Source organism: Giraffa tippelskirchi, chromosome 3 (genome assembly GCF_054371585.1).
Source record: "Giraffa tippelskirchi isolate mGirTip1 chromosome 3, T2T-mGirTip1v1.2.pri, whole genome shotgun sequence".
In the NCBI taxonomy this organism is placed as follows: domain Eukaryota; kingdom Metazoa; phylum Chordata; class Mammalia; order Artiodactyla; family Giraffidae; genus Giraffa; species Giraffa tippelskirchi.
In genome coordinates, this window is record NC_137277.1 from 189350734 (window position 1) to 189364494 (window position 13761).

Below are 13761 nucleotides of genomic sequence, written 5' to 3' on the forward strand. Positions count from 1 at the left end.
AGGCAGGAACGATGCTGACCTTGCCCCTTTACAGCCTTCTTTCTACTTTATTTTTCTGGTGGCCCTGGGTCTTCGTTGCCAGGCGCGGGCTTTCTCCAGTTGGGGCGAGCGGGGACCACCCTCTGGTTGCGAGGCACAGGCTTCTGGTTGCGGTGGCCTCTCTTGTTGGGGAGCACGGGCTCCAGGCGCCCGGACTCAGTACTTGTGGTGCTTGGGCTTAGTTGCTCCACGGCATGTGGGATCTCCCCAGACCAGGAGTCAAACCCTTGTCCCTGCATGGCAGGTGGTTCTTACCCACTGTACCCCAGGGAAGTCTCTCATTTATGACTTTCCATGGCAGAACCATTTCGGGGGCCTCCCTCACACCCCGTGTTTGATGCACATGTCTCATGATGAGTTGATAGAACAACTCGGATCAGTCTCCCTTCTCCCCTTAGCTGTCATTCTGAGGGACACTCTCTTGGGCCTTCAGTATGAGGCTAACCATTGGGATGTGCAAGCATTGCTGTCTGGAGGGAGTTAAGGAATTTTCTATAAAAGAAGGCTGGTGGGCAGTGGGGAGTCAAGGTCAGCTTCTGAGAGGACAGGGCCATGGTCGGGTGAGAGTTTAAGGAAGGGGAGCTACGGGGAGGGGCTGCCTGACTTCAGAGCTGGAGCAGAAGGTCCTGGGGGAGCAAGGTGTGGTGGGAGGGTATATATCTGCAGGATTCGGTCATCAGTGGCCATGGTGGGGAAGGGGGACCTGGGACCTGGTCCTGCTGGCTTCTGTGTGAGGGACCTGGTCCTGCTGGCTTCTGTGTGAGGGACCTGGTCCTGCTGGCTTCTGTGTGAGGGACCTGGCGGGTGATTCAGACGATGGAGTCGGGGGGAACACGGCAGAAGGGTCTGTTGCCTGCATGCAAGTGTGCTGAGTCTCTTCAGTCGTGTCTGACTCTGTGACCCCACGGACCGTAGCCCACCAGGCCCCTCTGTCCATTGGATTCTCCAGACACTAATACTAGAGTGGGTTGCCATGCCCTCCTCCAGGGGATCTTCCTGACCCAGGGATCGATCCCACGTCTCTTTATGTCTCCTGCATCGGGCGGTAGGTTCTTTACCACTAGCGCCACTGGGCAGCCCAAGGGTCTGTTGAGAGCCCCTCAACTCTGGACCCCGGTCCTTCCAGGGGTGTCCCATGGGGCCAGAGACCCTGAAGGGTCAAGACTACCAGGGAGCCTAGACAGCCCACCACAGCGTGGGTCCCAGACAGCTCGGGGGCCTCGCCTGTGGTCAGACACGCAGGGCAAGGACCCCTGACTCTCAGCCGATGCCCCCACTTGGCAGGGAGGGAGAGCCCTGCTTTCAAACAAGCACACAAAAATATTGCACTCGGTGGACCCTGCAAACCAGAGTCAGACTCAGTCTAAACAAGACAGCCTGATGTGCTAAGTAAAGTTCCAGTCCTGGAGGCTGAGGGGGAACACAAGTGTCCATGTGCACGGACCTGCTGGGGGACAGGGCCCAGCTTCACCCCAGACAGCGTGCAGGGGCTCGAGGGGGAACGCTGTCCCATGGACCCTGTAGACCAGGCCTTCTATGGACACGGCTCGGTGTACCTGAAGAATCGGGCTGCAGAGTGTCCAGGGTTATCCTCTCTCCGGAGTGTAGGGCGGATGTCAGGCTGGGAGTGTTGGGGTACAGAGCACGGGGTTCACAGCACCCATGAGAGCGGAGGAGGAGTGTTGCAGGGCTGTGACCCCGCTGGGGGTCACCCTGGCCTCCTAGTGGCTGAGGGCAGGAGGCTGCCGGCCAGGCCTGTCTCGGTCCCTCCCGTTCACAGACAGACGGGGGCGCCCCAAGCCTAAACGTCCTAGCCTGCAGAGCATGTGGTCCTAGACCCCCGTGGTCCTCCCCCCAAGACAGATGTCCTGCTGCCTCTCTTTCATCTCCCAGGGAGCCCCGGCCCAGCCACCCGGGGGAACTGGAAGCCCACAGCCAGCTGAGAGCATCCCTCCCAGCCTCCTGCTGATTTCTGGAGAATGGCATGCGGTTCCCTCATTCATCCACTCCGCAGATACTGTCTGTTGCTCACCAACGCCGTTCTCTGCCCCCGGGAGCCGGCAGGGAACCAAGCGGCTTCCCTGGAGCTGCAGGCCCAGCGGTGCTCCCAAAGCATCGGCGCCTGCAGCTGCCACCACCATCCCTGGGCGCAGCAAGCCCGTTTCTCGCAGAAGCACCCATCCCGACAGGCTCGCTGGGGCCAGACCGGGCCCTCCTGAGGCTGACATCCCTCTTCTCACTGCGTCCTCTCCCCCCGCAGGGCAGACTGGCTGCTGAGCTTCGTCTACCGCACGTCCTCCGTGCGGCTCCACGTGGCCGGCCTGCAGCCTGTGCTGCTGCAGGACAGGAGGGTGGAGAACGTGGACCTGTCCTCTGTGGTGAGTACCCCCATGCCTCTTGGGGCCAACTCTGGGGGCTAGGGAGGGCGCACATCTTACTCCGGCCCAGCAACCCACGTCCCAGGGACTCTGGCCCCGGCCCGGTCCACCCCAGACGAGAGAGATTGTAAGAACTCACTTGGGAAGCGGTAACTCCTGTTCACAGGCACCATCCCTGTGCCAGGGAAGTGCCCCCAGGCCCTTGGCACACGCTCTCTTTAGCCTGCACTTGGCCTCAGGGCCAGGCATCATTAACCCCATTTCACAGATTAGGAAACTGAGGCTTAGGAAAGTCCCCATCATACAATGCGCAACTGATAACCTGGATTTGAACCTCCAAAGCCCATGTTCTTGCCCCTACATTACTGCCCTCTTTCCACTCCTCCCCCAGCTCCTCCTCCCACAGCCCTGACTCACTCCCCAAGCCCAGATTACTAGTCAGGACAGTCTGTTTCTCCTGAGAGTAACCAGAACAGCCTGAGGATACACATGGAATCATTCAGGCTGGACCAGAAGAGAAGCCCCTGATTGCCAGGCTGTGAAACCGTGGAGTGGGCTTCCCAGGTGGCACTAGTGGTAAAGAGCCCGCCTGCCAGTGCAAGAGAAGTAAGAGACGTGGGTTCGATCCCTGGCTTGGGAAGATCCTCTGGAGGAGGGCATGGCAAAGCCCTCTAGTACTCTTGTCTGGAGAATCCCGTGGACAGAGGAGCCTGGCGGCCTACAGTCCATGGGGTTGCACAGAGTCAGACACGACTGCAGTGACTTAGCACGCACACACAAAACCTTGGAATAGGGAGCAAGGAAGGTGTGTAATTTGTGACAGTATTGCTTCTGTCTGATGTGTTTGGTTTTTTGGCCACAAGTTGTGTGGGATCTTGGCTCTCCCACCAGATATTGAACCCACACCCGCTGCATTGAAAACCAAAGTGTGTTCCAAGGTCCCTGACCTCTGACTCATCTGGAGAGTTTATTTAAAATGCAGATCCCAGAGCCCCGCTCCCCAGACCTCCTCCATCAATTTCTAGGAGTGGAGCCTGCACGTCTGCATATTAAACATAGTCCCCAAGGATTCTCCCATGTCTCACACTGAGCAGGGCAGACGGTCCGAAGCATTCTTGCTGGGAAATGGGGGGGAGCAAGGAAGACCTCGCTGCCCCTCCCCACACTGCCTGTCTGTCCTGTGGAGTTAATAACAGTGTCGTGTGCCGACGCAATGCCCAGCTGTGCCCTGAGCCTTTTTCAATGCCCGTATCCCCACTGTACACAGGCGACACTGAGGCTTGAGAAGCTAAGGGACTTGCCCAGGGTCACACAGCAGGGGCGTGGCAGAGCAGGACTCAAGCCCAGGTCTGGAGCCAGTGGGCATCGCCCCTGGGTGGGTAGATGTGGGAACCAGTGGGAGAGACACTGGCCACCAGGAAGGGGAGGGTCATGGGCTGCAGTTATGTCCCCGAGCAAACTCCGCCAGGGGAAGTCCCTGCGATGACAGTCCTGTGAGAACAGGAGCTTCAGTTTCCAGTGACCGCACTGCCGGCTGCCGTTTATCAAGTGCATTTCCCAAGCATAAACCAGTTTCCCCAGGTACCACATAAGCGTGGTTTGAGCCAGCCACACCATCCTGTCTGAAAGCAGGCAGGCCAGGCCCCTCCCTGGGCATCTGAAAACTCCCCTGGGGAGGGGTACCCTGGATGACCTTGGCTCCTCCCCTCAGCTTCAACAGCAGCCTGGCCCAACAACCACCCCCCCCAACACACACACACACACACACACACACACCACCTCGTGGTGGGGGAAGCCGGGCACCCTGACCCACCCCCACCAGCACAGCTAACGCCAGGTTGCATGAGGTTTGGGGGTTTTTTTATTTGCTTTTTAAAGACTTTTTTTGATGTGGGCAAATTTTAAAGTCTTTGTTAAATTTGTTACAGTGTTACTTCTGTTTCATGCTTTTAGTTTTTTGGCTGCAAGGCATGTGGGATCTTGGCTCCCCGGCCAGGGGTCGAACCCACATCCACTGCACTGGACGGTGAAGTCTTAACCACTGGACCCACAGGGAAGTCCCTGGTTGCACATTTATTAAAGCTAAACTGAGGACTGAAGAGAGCACGGGGGGTTCTAGCACAAAAACGCACAGCTAGAGCGTCATCAGGCGCTGCCAGCCCCGAGCTCACGGGCCATGACCTTGCCCTGAGGACCCCCTGGCCTGCCACCATCTCGCGGGGGCCAACTTGTCCTGGCTCATATCTTCACTCCCCCAGACTCCCAGGGCCCTGGCTCACAAGTCCTGACCCACCAGAGGAACACAAGTGAATCAGCCCCGGTCTTCCTAACTGGCAGCTTTGGAGGCTGATGTCGGTCCAAGAATGAGAAGAGTTTTTAGACTCACCCACCCATGAAACTGATCACTCCTAGTTCAAGAGGCAGTCGTCCCAGGACAGATAGGAGCTTCAAGCCCTAGAGTCATCTCTTAGATCATCTTTACCCCTGGAGACTTGCTTCATGTGATATCGACCTCACAGCAATCCCGTTGAGTAGGATGTGGGCGTCCCCAAGTCATAGACTAGAACACGGAGGCTTGAGACAGTGGGCTCCCTGGTGGCTCAGACAGTGAAGAATCTGCCAGCAACTCAGGAGACCCAGGTTTGATCCCTGGGTTGGGAATATCCCCTGGAGTCGGGAATGACAACCCACTCCAGTATTCTTGCCTGGAGAATTCCATGGTCTCAGGAGCCTGGCGGGCTATGCTAAGAGTCAGACATGACTGAGCAAGGCTTGACACAATAGACTCAGAACCAGAGAGTCGTAGATCCGGTCTCTGAAACCGGGTCTGGAGTCTGTGCTGTCCACCTTCCTATGGGACTGAGAAGAGCTTGGCTAACAAGACTAGGAGACCACTAGACTCTGATGCCCCCTGGCCCGTGTCCAGGGGTCGCTGTCCTGTTTGACTTGATGCCCCACCACTCCAGGGGTCTCCCTCTGCCACAGGAACCAGATGTGAAAAAGCATGGCTGAAATTTCCTTTTCAATGAAAATTTCCTTGAAATGCTGCCAAGCCCTTGAAAGATGCCGATTCTGCCCTGGAAAGCCTCTGAATGGGATACAGTGGGAAGAGCACAGCCGTTGATGCCAGAGAGGCCTGGCTTAGAATTCGGCCTCTGCCTCTGGTGTGCTGGCTGTGTGACCTTAGGCCAATGACTTAACCTCTCTGTGCCTCAGGTGCCTCATCCTAGAAACAAGGGCTCCCACCTGCCTTCCAGGGTGCATGCACGATGCTTAACGCGCAGGAGGCCCACCTTTAATGCTAGTTCCCGCCTCCCCTGCCCCCATCTCCGCCTTCACTTCTGCCCCTGAGACCAGCAGCTTCAGAGATTCCTCTCCAGGCTCAGATGCCTTCATGGCAGCCTCCCAGCTCCTGTCTAATAATAGCTCTTTATCGCATTAGGACATATCACAGAAAGCAGTGCTTTCCTCTTCTGGGTAATTAGAGGTAATTAGCATTGCCTTCGTGCCGCCCTCCTATTTTCCTTGAAAATTCTTGCTGGAGGAGAGGTTGCTGGCAACAGAGTCCTCATGACTGCTGTTGGCAAGCAGTGCCTGCCTCATGCTCAGGATTGAGACCTAAGGACCTGCCTTCTCCCGGCCAGGCCCACGTGGGCAGAGCCCTCTGCATTAGCCTGGCGGCAGTCACGTGACACAGACCTGGTCTGCAGAGGCTCCTGACCTCAGGACAAGCCTGAGCAGGAGTGAGCCGGGGTCAGGCTCTGACACAGACAGAGGGCATCTCCAGGGAATGAAGCAAACAAAGGCCAGGCTGCCTTAAGCTCTTTCAGCCTCTCCTGTATGGGGACTGGTTTGCAGCGGGGCGGGGGGGGGGGTGGTTTCTGCCTCCCCAGGGACCACTTCATGAGGCTTCTTAGGGAGCAGAGACCCAGTCAGGGGTCTCTGGAATCTTGGTGTTCCAGAACAAATGCCAGCTGACTCCTAGGACTTAGCACAGGGCTCGGCACAAAATGGTAGTGGTTTAGTTGCTAAGTCGTGTCCAGTTCTTTGCGACCCCTGGACTGTAGCTTGCCAGGCTCCTGTGTCCATGAGATTTCCCAGGCAAGAATACTGGAGTGGGTTGCCATTTCCTTCTCCAGCGGATCTTCCCAACCCAGGGATTGAAGCAGGCAGATTCTTTACCATCTGAGCCACCAGGGCACAAAATAGACACTCAACGATAGTAACAGTAGACGACATGCCAGACACTGCTCTGCGTGGGTTACAGACCTTATGTCACTTAATCCCCATAGCTATCCAGTGAAGTAGGAACAGTAACCCCATTGTACAGGTATCAGTGCAAAGAAATAGAGGAAAACAATAGAATGGAAAAGACTAGCGATCTCTTCAAGGAAATTAGAGATACCAAGGGAAAATGTCACGCAAAGATGGGCACAATAAAGGACAGAAATGGTATGGACCTAACAGAAGCAGAAGATATTAAGAAGGGGTGGCAAGAATACACAGAAGAACTGTACAGAAAAGATCTTCATGACCCAGATAACCACGATGATGTGATCACTCACCCAGAGCCAGACGTCCTGAAACGCGAAGTCAAGTGGGCCTTAGGAAGCATCACTACGAACAAAGCTAGTGGAGGTGATGGAATTCCAGTTGAGCTATTTCAAATCCTCAAAGGTGATGCTGTGAAAGTGCTGCACTCGATATGCCAGCAAATCTGGAAAACTCAGCAGTGGCCACAGCACTGGAAAAGATCTGTTTTCATTCCAAACTCAAAGAAAGGCAATGCCAAAGAATGTTCAAACTACCACACAATTGCACTCATCTCACATGCTAGCAAAGTAATGCTCAAAATTCTCCAAGCCAGGCTTCAACAGTATGTGAACCATGAACTTCCAGATGTTCAAGCTGGATTTAGAAAAGGCAGAGGAACCAGAGATCAAATTGCCAACATCTGTTGGGTCATAGAAAAAACAAGAGAATACCAGAAAAACATCTATTTCTGCTTTATTGATTACGCCAAAGCCTTTGACTGTGTAGATCACAACAAACTGTGGAAAACTCTTTAAGAGATGGGACTACTGAACCACCTGACCTGCCTCCTGAGAAATCTGTATGCAGGTCAAGAAGCAACAGTTAGAACTGGACATAGAACAACAGACTGGTTCCAAATTGGGAAAGGAATCTCGTCAAGGCTGTATATTGTCACCCTGCTTATTTAACTTATATGCAAAGTACATCATGTGAAATGCTGGGCTAGATGAAGCACAAGCTGGAATCAAGATTGCCGGGAGAAATATCAATAACCTCAGATACGCAGATAACACCAGCCTTATGACAGAAAGTGAAGAAAAACTAAAGAGCCTGTTGATGAAAGTGAAAGAGGAGAGTGAAAAAGTTGGCTTAAAACTCAACATTCAGAAAACTAAGATCATGGCATCCGGTCCCATCACTTCATGGGAAATAGATGGGGAAACAATGGAAACAGTGTCAGACTTTGTTTTTTTGGGCTCCAAAATCACTGCTGATGGTGATTGCAGCCATGAAATTAAAAGATGCTTACTACTTGGAAGAAAAGCTATGACGAGCCTGGAGAACATATTAAAAAGCAGAGACTTTACTTTGCCGACAAAGGTCCGTCTAGTCAAGGCTATGGTTTTTCCAGTAGTCATGTATGGATGTGAGAGTTAGACCATAAAGAAAGCTGAGCACTGAAAAATTGATGCTTTCGAACTGTGGTGCTAAAGAAGACTCTTGAGAGTCCCTTGGACTGCAAGGAGATCCAACCAGTCCATCCTAAAAGGAGATCAGTCCTGAATATTCATTGGAAGGACTGATGCTGAAGCTGCAACTCCAGTACTTTGGCCACCTAATTTGAAGAACTGACTCCTTGGAAAAGACCCTGATGCTGGGAAAGATTGAAGGCAGGAGGAGAAGGGGACGACAGAGGATGAGATGGCTGGATGGCATCACTGACTCGATGGACATGAGTTTGAGCAAGCTCCGGGAGTTGGTGATGGACAGGGAGGCCTGGTGTGCTGCAGTCCGTGGGTTGCAAAGAGTCAGACACGACTGAGCGACTGAAGTGAACTGTACAGGTGTAGAAACTGAGGCTGCAGGAGGGCATGCTGCGTGTGAGTGGCAGAGCCAGATGAACCCAGAACCTACCTCGAGCCGGGACCCTTAACCACTGCCTGTGTTCACAATTTCTGTGGCTTCTTGTCAGTGACCTCCAACCCTCAGCCATTAAGTCTGTGACGTGTATTATCTCATTGAATCCTCACAACCAGCCCACGTGGTGTGTGTACCTTTATTAGCCCCATTTTACAGAAGAGGAAACTGAGGCCTGAGAGGTAAAGGAACCCCCAAGGGGTCTGATAGTCTTGGAAATGGTTGGGCAGATGGCAGCAGCTTTGGTTTGGGAAGTCGAGGTGTCTTGCAAGGCAGGAAACAGGAAGCCCTGAGGCCCCCTCACCCCGCGTGGATAAGCCTGAGCATCTACAAGCTGCAGGGCTGGATGCGGGAGGTCGGGTCCTGCCCTCCCCCACACAGTCTATCAGAACACAGACCAAAGCTAGCAGATGAAAATGATGGCATGTTTTCAGTGTTGTCACAGGGGAGCCCCCGAGAGGGTCCCTAACCAGCATGGGAATGCCAGGGAGGCTTCGTGACCCCAGGGACATTCAGCGTGTCTCCAGGCAGGAGAAAGACCTCAGGCAAGATGGCCAGGGAGACGGTCTTAGACTGAAACCTTCTCTTTTTGCTGCTCCAGGTCTTAGTTGCAGTGCTCGGGGTCTTCCATCTTGGTTGTGTCATGCCAGATTTTTTATCTGTGGCATGTGGAATCTATTTCTCTGATCAGGGATTGAACCCGGGCCCCCTGCATTGGGAGTGTGGAGTCTCAGCCACTGGACTACCAGGGAAGTCCTGAAAACTTTATCCAGCGTCAGCCACAGCAGAATGTTCCACTGCTCAGAAGAGATTCTTTTCCCACCCACCTCACTCCTGCTCTCCTGTTCCCCCAGCTCCCTGTAAAATTAGAACTTTGCCAGCCAGTTCTTTCTCCCTCTCTGTCTTTGCAGAATAGCAGCTTAGGAACCAGGGTTGGCTGAGGCCTGGACCAACTTGTGGCCAAGAAAGGCCAGAGCTGTGTGTTCTGGGGCAGTTGCACAGTGGAATTTCCATCTGGCTTTGGCTGTGGCCACAAATACTCCCCTTCCTTCCTGTCCTGCCTGCCTCCATCCAGCCCTACTACCAGCCCTTTGCCAACATTGAAAAGGTATATAAGGAGGCCATCCTTGTTTATCCCTATGGGTCTAGGTTTCTGCTGGCTGGAATTCAGATGTGATGGCTTGAGTTTCAGCAGCCATTTTGGGTTCCCAAATGGATCAGCCCAACTAACTCTCTACCTTCTATCTCTCCTTCCAAGAAAATGAAAGTAAAAGAACTCATATTTATGGCATACCTACTGTGTCCCAGGAGCTGTGCCTTGTGGTTTGCTTTATTTCTTCCCATTACTCCCATGAGATGGGTATCACTAACTCTAACTGGGTAATGCCCCTTTATTAAAAGTGTTTTGGGTCATATATGGAGCAGAATAGTCCCTGCAAAGTCCCAGGCTCTTGAACTCTTTTAGCAGATATTCAAGGTATGAGGTGTCATGACCCTCATTTTTACAAATGGAGGAGCTGGTGTTCAGGACATTGTACAGACTCACCTCGTTCCTAGTAAGAGACAGGGCCAAGTCTAGAACCCCGATCTCTCTGATTCCAAACATAGGTGCTTTCTAGCACCATGCAGCCACTAATGTCCACCCTCCAGGAAAGGATGCCTGCCTACCTTGACCTCCACCCTGAACCCAGGGAGCTGAAAAGCCTCCTCTGTGTGTATGCATGTGCATGTTCACTGAATGGTCTTCGAAAGCAGTTGTACAGAAAAGAGCAAGAAGTAGGCAGGTTCTGGTTATTATGAGAAAATAACGAAACTGTACAGGGAATTGTCTTTTGTGTTCTTGAAAAGTCAGTGGAATAAGCCAGTGTGATTTGTGATTCAGATGGAAATGCCGATGTTACCAGCTGAGCCTTTGTGTAGTTTCTTCGGATTCCCAGTAAGCCTTCCCTCTGTTTTCCTGTCTTCTTTTTAAACAAAAACCTTCCTGTTCAGTCTTGAGGGACTGTTCAGTCTTGTGCTTGCTTTTGGCACTAAAGCAGCCCCCCTAAGCTGGCTGGGGAGAGCGTGAGGCTCCGTTTCAGGGAGAAGATTTGAGCAAAGCAGCTTCCACGTTCAGCATCTCAAACACCGCCCACGGCTGCGTTCTCAGAGGCTGTGTGTCGTTATGCAAACCACCGCCCTTCTCGGGGCTTCTCTTTTCTCATCTGTAAAACGAGGATGATTTTTAAGGTCTTCTCCACCACACACTTGATTTTCTATGAAGAGAGAAGATCTGGATCCAGAGCCCAGCTCTGACCCGTGTGACCCTGGGCAGGTCCCTTTATCTCTCTGTGTCAATTGCTTCATCTGCAATTAGCAGCCAATACCTGTCAAAGGAGTACAGCCAGTAAATGCATTTCCTCCAACGCATTAAGGACCCACTGTGTATCAGGCATTGTACATTATCACGATTCGGTGTTGGCACTCCAGTTACACCCCTGTTTTTCAGTCACTGACATATATCCCTGTACAAAAATAGAGAAGCTTCTATTCTCTCAGGAAGGGAGCGGGCACTTCTTGACCCTTGTATTAGTGAAGATTCTGTCCATAACAGAGGCCCAGATGAAACACACAAGAAGTGATGTTGCCACATAGGAAAAGGCCAGAAGAGGCATTTCAGGGCTAGTGTAGAGGCTCCACAGCCTTCAGGGGCCAAAATTCTCTGCCTTGCTACTCTGCCATCCTTACATGGCTCAGGATGTCTGCTGAAGCCCTGGCCATCCCGTCTGCATTCCAGCCAGCAGGAAAGAGGAAACGGGAAAAGCAGAACCACTCCCCCTTTTAAAGAGACTTCCAAGGAGCACCGAATAACGCTGTGTTTCATCTCGTAGGCTGGAGCACATCACGATAGTACACTCACTGGCCAGGGAGGCTGGGGAATATGCCCAGCTATCACTTGCTGTTCTTACGACTAAGGGGAAGGAGGAGAGTGGATTGTGGAAAGTACCTTGCAGTCTTTCTAGCCATAGCTTTATTTTCGATTTCAGAGCTATTCCTGGGGGAACCTTCAGAGCAACACTCTGGTGTACGCACTCTTACTGTCCCCATTTTACAGCTGAGGCAAGTGGAGGTCAGAGGGATACAGGGCTTGCCCATGGTCCCTCAGCTGGTGAGCCACAGAGCCCTCCCACTGTAACCTAAAGCTGCAGACAGAGAATGGGGACTTGCACTCCAGACTTCTATCGGGAGGATCTTTCCTGACCCCACAGGACCCAGACCCTGTAGAGAAGCTTCCTTTTGTTGTTCAGTCACCTAATCATGTCTGTTTGTGGACTGCAGCACACCAGGCTTCCCTGTCCATCACCAACTCGTGGAGCTTGCTCAAACTCATGTCCATTGAGTCAGTGATGCCATCCAACCATCTCATCCTCTGCCACCCCATTCTTCTCCTGCCTTCAATCTTTCCCAGCATCAGAGTCTTTTCCAATGAGTTGGCTGTTTGCATCAGGTGGCCAAAGTGTTGGAGCTTCAGCATCAGTCCTTCCAATGAATATTCAGGGTTGGTTTCCTTTCGGATGGACTGGTTTGATCTCCCTGCTGTCCAAGGGACAGAGAGTCCAAGGGGCTCTCCAGAGTCTTCTCAAGCTTCCTTTATCTTTATTTGATAAATTCTAGAGCAGCCTTGAACCCAGAGGCTTCCCACTCACTCTGGATTGGAGAATCATTGAGGGTTGGAGTGATGGTGTTGGTGATGAGTTGGCTGAAGACACAGGGAGAGACCCAGGGGCCCTGGGAGGACTGGGCTCTGCAGTGCTCACTTCCCACCCTCCTGCAGGTCAGCGGCCACTTGGACTACGCCAGGCAGATGGACGTCATCCTGAAGGCCGTGGGCATCCGCACCAAGCCCAGCTGGGACGAGAAGGGGCTCTTGCTGGCCCCAGGCAGCCTGCCCCAAGAGGAATCCCGCCAGGCAGCAGCCGTCTCTTCATCAGATCAGACCACCAACCAGGATGGGCAAACCCAGGGTCCCACGTCCGGAGACACCCCCAAAGCAGCCACGCCCCCTGACCTCAGCCAAGCCCAAGTGCCAGAGGGACTGGACCAGTCTGAAGGGGCCTCCCTTCCTGCTGCTACCAGCCCTGCTGAGAGCCCCCCTCTCTGCAGCCATGGCCTGGGCGCCAACCCACTGGACTGTCCTGACTGTGCCCATGAGACCCAAGGGCCCTGCCCAGGGTTGGACTGACCCCAAGAGGGTCACCTTCCCAGACTTCTACATGGAGCACTCTCTTACCCTGCTCCACCGGCTCCCCCGCCACGAGCTCTGGAGATGGAGAATTTCTACCACTGCCTTTGCTAAATTGAAGACGTTGGTACTGGAAGGACAGGGGCTTGTAAGGAGACATTGTCTCCTCCCTGAGGAATGAAGGCCAGAGCTCTGCAGAGTCAAGCCAGCACAGTACAGAGCCCTGGGGCTAAACCAGCCGGGGGCTTCCTGTGCTTTGGGTCAGCACTGGTGGTCTGATAGCCTGTCCGGAGCTCTCTGGAGCCACCCTGCCATGCTCTCCAGCCTCAAGAGCCTAGTGTCTGCCCGCCCCTCCAACCACTGTCCAGGGCTGTGCTCCAGCCCTCAGGCGCCATGGAAACACCTGCAGAGCGGGTCCAGGTGGGAAGCGGACAGCTCACTCTCCCTGCCCTTGGGAGATCCGATGGGATTTGCCGCATGCAGCCATCCAGGCTGAGCCCTGCACAACCACAGGGGCGGCCATCAGAAACATGTGACGTGAAGGCCCCCTGCCAAAGCTAGCCACACGGGGGCCCTGAATATAATTGGTACAGAGCATGGTGAACAAACGCTGGATCGGCAGGCGGTGTGGACAGGGCCTGGGCCTGGGACAAGAATGAAGTATGTGGGGGCAGAACATCCTACGGCAGGAACAGAGGTGTGATCATTATAATAATAGATAATAATACTCGCTACCATTTATTAAGTATTTACCGTGTGCAGAGCGCTTTACATGGATTGTCTCAGTTGACCCTCACAACAACCCAATGAGGTAGGTACTATTATTGTTTTCATTTTCACTGTCAGGCCCAGACCGTTTAGGGAACCTGCCCGAGAACACACAGGTGATCAGTCTCAAAATCCAGTTAGTTAACCCCCAGAGCCCGAGCTCTTAGTCACTGTAACTGCATC

At 53.3% G+C, this 13761-nt stretch overlaps 1 protein-coding gene across 16 annotated transcripts in view; it reads left to right on the top strand.

Moving 5' to 3' along the window:
- TMCO4 (transmembrane and coiled-coil domains 4) overlaps positions 1-13558 on the top strand; it is a 101302-nt gene extending 87744 nt beyond the window's left edge. For all 16 annotated transcript variants that reach the window (XM_081574863.1, XM_081574858.1, XM_081574852.1 and 13 more), the window contains 2 exons: positions 2300-2417; positions 12403-13558. In XM_081574863.1, coding sequence (XP_081430989.1) covers positions 2300-2417; positions 12403-12810 — 526 coding nt within the window. In that variant the 3' untranslated portion in view covers positions 12811-13558. The remainder of the gene's footprint in view (positions 1-2299; positions 2418-12402) is intronic.
- Positions 13559-13761: the final 203 nt, after the last annotated feature.